This window comes from Cibotium barometz, chromosome 65 (assembly GCF_041138505.1).
Source record: "Cibotium barometz isolate CiBa-2024 chromosome 65, ASM4113850v1, whole genome shotgun sequence".
Lineage (NCBI taxonomy): Eukaryota > Viridiplantae > Streptophyta > Polypodiopsida > Cyatheales > Cibotiaceae > Cibotium > Cibotium barometz.
Genome location: NC_141110.1, coordinates 19,590,534 through 19,599,384, shown reverse-complemented (window position 1 = coordinate 19,599,384; position 8,851 = coordinate 19,590,534). Strand labels below are relative to the sequence as shown.

Genomic DNA, 8,851 nt, shown 5'->3' with positions numbered 1-8,851 from the left:
ATTATTGGGGTATCAAATTTCATGGGGTGAGTCTAGTTTTCTGCTAGAAGATGAGAGATGGGCTTTACGTTGTAATTTGTGATTGAGTAACTTTCTGATACTGGTGTACCTGGCTTTTTCTGGTTACTATATATATTTACTATTGATGAAAAAAGAGTTTTCACTCCGCCCTCTTGAGAACGATTGGAGTCTAGAAAGTTAAAAACATTGCATTATTTTCGGTCGCTTTTAGAACTCGCGGTGAGAAAAATGTCATGTGACGGCAGGGGCGCCACCCGACAAGGCGTGTGACGGCAGGGCCCCGCTAGCAGCCGTCTAAACTACCGGCCACGTTTTCCCGTGACCGCCAACTCTGGAGTGCGACAACAAATTATTCATCACGTTGTCGGCAGCTGAACACTCCCAACAAGCATTGCAATGATAACCACCACACCACACCACGTATTCATTATCTTTGAATGCGTGCTGCGACTGCTGCTAAAACACTATTATTATTTATTTATCACTATTACTTACTTACTTACACAAACACAAATCGAATTTAGTACCTAGCTAAATATATAATATATAACGTTCTATAAAGGTCCCGGCTTACGCAAGGATGGCTTATAAATACAGCAATGGGCGAGCCTTTCATCGCAACACTTCTTTTGCTTTTACCCTTAGCAGCAAGCTGCTCATCCTCCACAGTAAGGACGTGCGATTTCGCCCTGTCAATGCCACCACACCACCTTTCAGATCTTACAATCCACATGATAGCGTGAACCTTGTCATATACACACACTATGGGGGCCTCTCTTGCAATGCCAATTCTAACCTTGGCAACATTGAGCTTTATGTTCTCTCTCGCAATATGGTGCCTGCTGCTGATCATATTGTATTGGTGGAGGCCTCGCACCATACATAAAGCCTTGAAACAACAAGGTATCAAAGGGTTGGATTATCACTTCTTAAGAGGAAATATACCGGAGTATGCAGCCCTTGTAAAGATGGCAGAGTCCTCCCCCTTGCATACCGTCTCCCATGATGTTGTCCCTCAAGTCATGCCCTACTACTCCAAGTGGTCTCAAATTCATGGTAAGCAAACCAAATCATCAAACTCTACATCTTATAATTAAAAATTCCATTTCGCAGCGAATTACGTCCAATTATCAACTTTCTTATGCACCCAATTATATTCAAAATAGCTAAACGTACACCTAGTTGATCACCGCTGATTATCTCACATGCACACGAAGTTGGCAATTCTGCTATGGTTGCAGTCCAAGCCTTCATGAGATTTTTAGACGATGAATAATTTCCTAGCCAGGGTGGTGCCGTAATTAGGTGAGAGCACAATTGATTTGATTGAGGAAATATGTGCCGGATCTTACATGACTTATAAGATTGATTCCTAGCTGGATGACGCTGATCATGTAAGATGAGCAATATCAACGTACAGCAGCTACTGGTAGAGTGATTGGTTACAGACGTGCAGCTCCATATTGAATAATGATACCCTTATATATTACTAGAATGACTTGATTATATGCACAATATATATTGTAACGCAGGTGAGCAATTTTATTACTGGTATGGTTGGACTCCAAGGTTGATTTTAATGGTTCCGGAGCTTATCAAGGAGGTGTTGCACACCAACTCGCAGCAGTACACAAAGATCTCCGCACGTCCTGAATTCGCCGACCTCTTTGGAAATGGCCTCCCCAACACCAACGGAGATACGTGGGATACTCACCGGAGGGTGCTTAGCCCTGCATTCCGCTTGGACAATCTCAAGGTATGTATAAGTACGATTAAGCAATTACTTCTAGTTACTAACTAATTGAATCCTGCGATATACTTGTGGTTGCTCTAATCAGTCCTCCGAATTACGGCCCAATTAGGTTAGGCTAAGGCCGTTCCCGGCCAGAAGTTTACACGAATTTGGAGGTAGCTACTAGCCAATCGCTAATTAATATATGTAAATCGGGCTGATATAATTTAACAAAAGGTGTTGCGCATGTGATCGTTTTCTTTTTGAAACAGGCTATGGTACCAACGATGCTAGAGTGTGCAACTGCGATGTTCGACAAGTGGGAGAGGCTGTGTGGTGAACAAGATGAGGGCGAGTGCGAGATGGAGGTGTGCTCGGAGTATGTGGAGTTGACAGCTGATGTGATTGCCCGCACAGCCTTCGGTAGCACCTACCACGAAGGCAAGCACGTGTTTGACATGCAAAGACAGCAGCAAGTCATCATCACAGAAGCCGACCGCAAAGCTTATATCCCAGGCAGCAGGTATATAATTTTCATACATAATCGTTTGGTTTTTCATTTTTTTAAAACTTTTCCAATGCCATCTAATCTAATCTGATATACTTTATTAGGCCTAAGGCTCTCTACCAATTGTCTAACCACTGCACTTTCTTCAATACTTCGATTTGTAGGATTTGTAGGTTTATATTCACAACTTTTTGTAAGTGTATATTCAGGCATGCCTTCAATTAATAATTAGTGCCCAGTGCATACTAATTATGTAATTGAATTTTAAGGTTTAAACCTTCACATTCAAAGGTTTAAATCTTATAGTTTCTCTTGGTTCGTTTACTACAGGCTCTCTTCGTTCGTCTACCCTCGCTTGAGGCCCTCTTCGGCGTGTATACATTGCCCCTCTAGCTCGCCCAGCTCCTTTGCGCGTTGTGTCCCTCTCTCTCAGGCTTACACGCGAGCTCTCCTTCCTGGCTCCTCCCTCTTTCTCAGCCTCACACACATCCCTCCCACTGCGCTCACCCCTCCGCGTCTCTCTTTTTTTGCACTCTCTCCCTCTCTTACACGTCTCTCCCCTTCGAGAAAATTCGCTCACTAATCTAAGGTTTTGGCCCCATATCCCCAAATCATATCCACTCTAAGGTTCTTTTCTCTCAAGTAATTCATTAATGCCATGGAAAATTTGGCACCCATATTCACAACAACTTTTTGTAGGTTGATGTGGCATTTAATGAATACAACCTTAGTCTCCCATCCCCTCTCTCTATTTGTGGAATAAGCCCTCTGAGGCTTTTTATAGAGAATTGTGAGACTTTAAAATAGAAAGGATATCCCAAATAGAAAGGGCAAGGAGGTCATTATTTCATTGACTTTTTCAAGCATTAATGATTACATATTGAATCAATTGTGAGACCTTAAATAGAAAAGATATGGGTGAATATTGCATGCAAATAGAAAGGACAAGGAGGGTCATTGTTTCATTGACTTTTTCAAGTATTAATCATTACATACTAAAATGAAACCTTAGAAATGGCTCTTATTCTTCAAAAACTCACAGAATATATTTAATTTACTGAAAATGTAAAATAACATTTTAATGCTCTATTTTTTTCAATACTTCAATTTTTTTGTTCGCTTGTAAAAAAAGAAACACCATGCTTTATTAGGTATAAGGAAAAACATGCTTTATTAGGTATAAGGCTCTCTACCAATTATTTATCTACCTCAATTTGTTTGTTAAAAAAGAAAAAACATGCTATGGTAAAATCATTCACGACATACACCCGATTGGATTCTAATATCAAGATCAATTATCTTTCCTTTGGTCTATGTCCACTAACTAAGTACAAATCATAATTCGTCATAAAGATGAATCTTAAAAAAAGTACAAGTACCAATACGCACAATTTATAAGAAACGAAGCAAAATTAATAATAAGTGCGAAGTGAAATTAATAAATGGGTGCCAACAACTGCGAACTTGTGCAGTTGAAAACTTGGAACTCCAGAGTTCCGAGGTTAAGGGTTGGATTTCTTCCTGTGCAAGTGGTGGCACCATGGGTGTGTGAGTGTTGATGTTGTTATTTCGAATTTTTAAATAATTTAAAATAACAATAGTAGTTGTACACTACACTACAAAATCCTACAAAAGAAAAGCTACACAATTCAATAATATAAAAGTAGTTTTTGGCTGAATTCATCGTTCAATTTTAACATTTTATAGAGGCAAATTCATATTAGCCTTGCATTTACTGGAGTTATCGGTAAAATCTCTAAGGGTTGTTTAAATACACGGTAATAATATATAAAGGGTTTATAATTCTAATCGCATTGTTTTGTGACAATTTTTACACTGTGGCTAAAATTCCTATAACAGTTTTTTTTTGTGTGATGATATATAAGGTTCTTACCCACGTCAAAGAATCGAATGAGATGGGTTCTTCAGAAACAAATTCGTGTGCAGCTGCAAGAGATCATTAGCAAACGAATGAAGGCAATGGAGAATAACAATGGAGATGGTTCTAATCAATCCAAGAGTGTGGATCTCTTGGGGCTTATGCTAATGGCCAATCTAAACAATGATAAGTCGTTCAAGGCTAATGACAAAAAAAGTAGTACTAATACTACTACTAATAATAGCGATAATAATCATAAGAAGAATAAAGCACCAAGGCTGAGTTTGCAAGATGTTGTGGACGAGTGCAAGACCTTCCTCTTTGCTGGCCACGAGACCACATCCAGCCTGCTGACGTGGACCACCATGCTGCTCGCCCACCATGGCGAGTGGCAAGCCACAGCACGTGCCGAAGTCCTACACGTGTGTGGGACCACCTCCCCAACCTCCGAAGCAATGGGCTCTCTCAAAACCGTAAGTCTTTCTCTCTCTCTCTCTCTCTCTCTCTCTCTCTCTCTCTCTCTCACACACACACACACTTACTCTTCCATTACCGCTAAACTGAGTTTTAATCATCTCTTATATGCAAACGTTAAGAAATCGAGCATAATAATCCAACACAAAATTAATGAAAAGTTTATGACTTTGTTAAAGAACATGTGCGGATATCTCACAATCTTTATATTGTTAAATTCATGTTGCAGATGACAATGATCCTACACGAGTCGCTAAGGTTGTATCCACCTGCGGTGCATATGATAAGATTTGGTCTAGGCGACATCAACCTTGGTGGCCTTCACATTCCCAAGGGCACGGGCCTATTGGTGCCCATTTTGGCCTTGCACCATAGCAAGGAGATATGGGGGGATGATGTGAATGATTTCAAACCAGAGCGCTTTGCACAAGGGGTGGCCAAGGCCACCAAGCAACGGCCTATGGCTTACATGCCCTTTGCATTTGGTCCTAGAGTTTGCATTGGCCAAAACTTTTCCCTTCTTGAGGCCAAGCTCATCATGTCCACCCTCCTCCAACGTTTCACCTTCCACATCTCACCATCCTACAAGCATGCACCCTCCCACATCATCACGATCCAACCCAAGTATGGTTTGCACATCATACTCAAACCAATCTCAACCCATGCTACCTAATCCAGATTTCTCAAACTACCCTAAGCTTGGTTACATAGACTCATGTCCGCCTAAACCACTCTCAACTCCATTAATTCTACTCCTTACCTTTATGTATAGTATAATTGGTCTTCATCTTGAATTAATGAACATTGTTCTCTATTTGCTAATTGAAAGTTCCATTTCAAACATCATTCTCTCTATTAATTAGTTTTGCAACTATCCTTCTTTCTATTTAATATCGGCTCTCTACCCCACAGAGTCCAACTAGCCATATAATCACATGCTTGCAAACTTTCTATTTGTATATACATATGTCCTAGCAACTTATTGGTTACTACACTCCCTATGCACTTCTACTACTCACATTCAAATTCAAGTGCACCTTCAAATCTCTAGTAGAAGTTCTACCTAAGCCCATGAATAATAAGAGAAAAACTTTAAACCTTGTTCAATCACCCAAGAGGATAAATTTTGGGAACAAGGAGCTACTTTGGAGGCTAAGCTCCCACACGAATAAACTAGTGAAAAGTGATTGGTAATAATCAATATAATGCATTGACTAAAGATGGGTCTTTTATGCTCAAAGATAGACACCCCACAGCTTGAAAGCCATTCTTGGATCATAGCTTCATGTAAACAAGTAAATGTTTTGATAAGCACCCATGATGGAATTAGGGTATACCCAAGGATGTGCCTATGCCCTATTTATGAGCTTCATGTAAACAGGTAAACACATTGACTAAAGATGGGTCTTTTATGCTCAAGGATAGACACCCAACAGCTTGAAAGCCATTCTTGGATCATAGCTTGATGTAAACGGTACTGATAAGCACCCAAGATGGAGTTAGGGTATACCCAAGGATGTGCCTAGGCCCTATTTAGGAGCTTAGACAATAAGGAGCTTGAAGGAAGTGGTGCCAGTTGAAGAAAGAGACTTGAGGGAGTGTGGGAATCTTGAGTAGGTGAACACCCTTAGGGTAAAAATCTCACATTGGGTTGAAATGAAGTTAGGAGTATGAACAAGTGAATGAATCTTGAGAGAGGAGAGGAAGTGATCCATAAGAGAGAAGAATCTTGAGAGAGGAGGGGAAGTGATCCATAAGAGAGAAGAAGAGTCCCATAAGGAAAGGTCTAGAGAAGGAGATCGGGGACTTGGAAGAAGCTTGTAGGAGTCCATGTGAGGTTTTTCCCAATGCTTTGTTCTTTGTAGATCATGGAGAAAGAGTAGACATAAGGGAGACATAAGGGATCTTTTCATTAAGTGAGATCAAGGGAGAAGGATGGAGGAGAGTGGAGTGGCAAGGGAGTGGCTTACTTTGCATCTCCATAAACTTGGATGGATTCACTATTCTTACCATCACACTCACCCCACACTCACACTATCACTCGGGCTACTCGCACCACACTCGTGCTGTACCCACTCGCATTCACAGAGCCACTCATCAATGCTCACACACCACTTGTCCCACTTGCACCATCCACCCCTCTCACACCTGCCCTCACACCACTTGTCCCACTTGCACCATCCACCCTCTCACACCTGCCCGAGACCTGCCCTCACACCACATGGACCACTTACATGCACGTTACTAATAACTCCTCTCACCTCTTGAAGATTTTGAGGCTCTCTAGCTCTAGCTCTATCTCCGTGGCTTCAAGATTTAATAACTTCTCATCTCCCTTGAGCTTTGGTGGGTCAAGAATTGGGGGTGTTTGGCTTCGCTTGGCTAGATAAAACTCCCTTGCAACCTTGACTACCTTGAACTTTAGCATAAGCAAACATAAAAGAATCATTGCTTTAGACTTAAATATTAACATCTCGCCATTCTATTGCTCCCTTGCAACCTTGACTACCTTACACTAGGGAGGTCATGAACTTTAGCATAAGCAAACATAAAAGAATCATTGCTTTAGACTTAAATATTAACATCTCGCCATTCTATTGCTCCCTTTAAGTTGGACAAGTTGGACTTCACGCACCCGCCAATCCCTAGGGGTTCACCTAAAAATATGTAAACATCGAGTTATCTACTACAATGGGGCAAGAGGTGTAGTTTGAAAAAATCTATGAAAATTGCCAAAAATACTAAAAATCTACAAGTTCTAGACCTTCGCAGAATGTTAAAGATGAAAATTCCTCAAGTGATCCAAAACTTATAAAAATGAGCCACCTCTGAAAACCCCTCTTTTTAGCAAATATTTCAATTTTTAAAAAACAAAATAGAGTTACAATTTAGAAACTTACTGAGGTCTTTCAAAGCATACAAAAGACTCCAAAAAATTTACGTATACAAATACAATATTTTTAACAATTCTAATTTCATGTCTACATTCAAAGACAAATGTAAAGATCACTAGAAAAAACCTTGAAATTTGCATGTGTTCACAACCAAGAGTACTTGCCAAAAATGGCTTACAAGATTTGAGCAAAAACACAATGTCAAATTCCAAAAACTAAAGTTCTCAAAACATGATATCCCATTAAACATAAGACTCAAACTAGCTATATGCAACAAAGGGATGCTCCTCTTCCACATGTCGGAACGTTCTCTAAAATTTGAGACTCTTTTTAATCTTTTCCTTTCATTTCGAGCTCGTGCCAAGTGTTTTTCAAACTCTTGAGGAATGTTTTTGAGAGGAGCATGTGGGCTTTTATTCTACAAAAAAAAAAACAAGAATAAAGTGTAAAAGAAAAAAATATTTGGATTCTAGAATCTAGGGACCTAAAGGAAAGTTGACTTAGTGACTTTAACAAAACAACAGAACAAGGTTGTTCAGCAAAATCTAGTACATGTCTACTTAAGAAAAAGAAAGACTTGACAAAAAGACTAAAGAAGTGACTAAGTTACAAACACTCCAATGGTCTAAAGAAAATGATTAAAGTAGAAAAAAATCTTACGTGTGACTTAAAGAGGTGGATGAAACATTCAAGTAAGCTTGATTGACTTGTATGAGGATGGTATGTATGTACTTCAGCCCAGTCTTTACAATTGAGCTTCTCAATCATGATTCTTTGCATGTGTGCTTTTTGCCTAAGAAAAAGTAATGTGAAATGAGCATGCAAGAAACATAAAAACTACATTACGATAGTAAAAACAAAAAAAAAGGATAAACTTACTTATCAAACTCCTTTCCCATGTCATCCAAGGAGAGACTTCTAGCTTTGACACAAGAAAGAACATTGATGATTATGTTCTTCTCATGAATGCCTTGAAAAGAATGCTAATTTGTTATCTTCGTTTCCCCTTGAATGGGCTTAAGAGCATCTTCATTGCTACTAGGCTCTCCCACTTTGACTTGTAGATGGAAGCTTCACATTATGACCTTTTGTTATGCTATCAAACTACACGGAGAGGGAGAAAGCTTGCTGGCTCTAGTTCACCTCCCAACCATAGAGCAGAATAAGGAGTCCCGCATTCCGCCGGGCTATATGTAGTGGCATGCCTGCCCACACTACCTCGGATGCCCGCGGTGCTACGAACTGGACATCTCACCCTGAACCCTAGTCTCGCTGCCTGCTATTTGGCATTTGTACTCGGAGCCTGGTCGAGCCCTCATGCAGTCACTACAGACTACGTGACA

At 40.1% G+C, this 8,851-nt stretch overlaps 1 protein-coding gene across 1 annotated transcript; it reads left to right on the top strand.

Annotated features, from left to right (window-relative positions):
* The first annotated feature begins 639 nt into the window (after window positions 1–639).
* LOC147603016 (cytochrome P450 734A1-like) lies at window positions 640–5,433 on the top strand. The gene is made up of 5 exons (XM_086797076.1): window positions 640–1,077; window positions 1,554–1,777; window positions 2,026–2,276; window positions 4,148–4,613; window positions 4,844–5,433. Exons 1-5 carry the CDS (start codon window positions 786–788, stop codon window positions 5,285–5,287), a joined length of 1,677 nt encoding a protein of 558 aa, XP_086653202.1. The 5' UTR covers window positions 640–785; the 3' UTR covers window positions 5,288–5,433.
* Window positions 5,434–8,851: the final 3,418 nt, after the last annotated feature.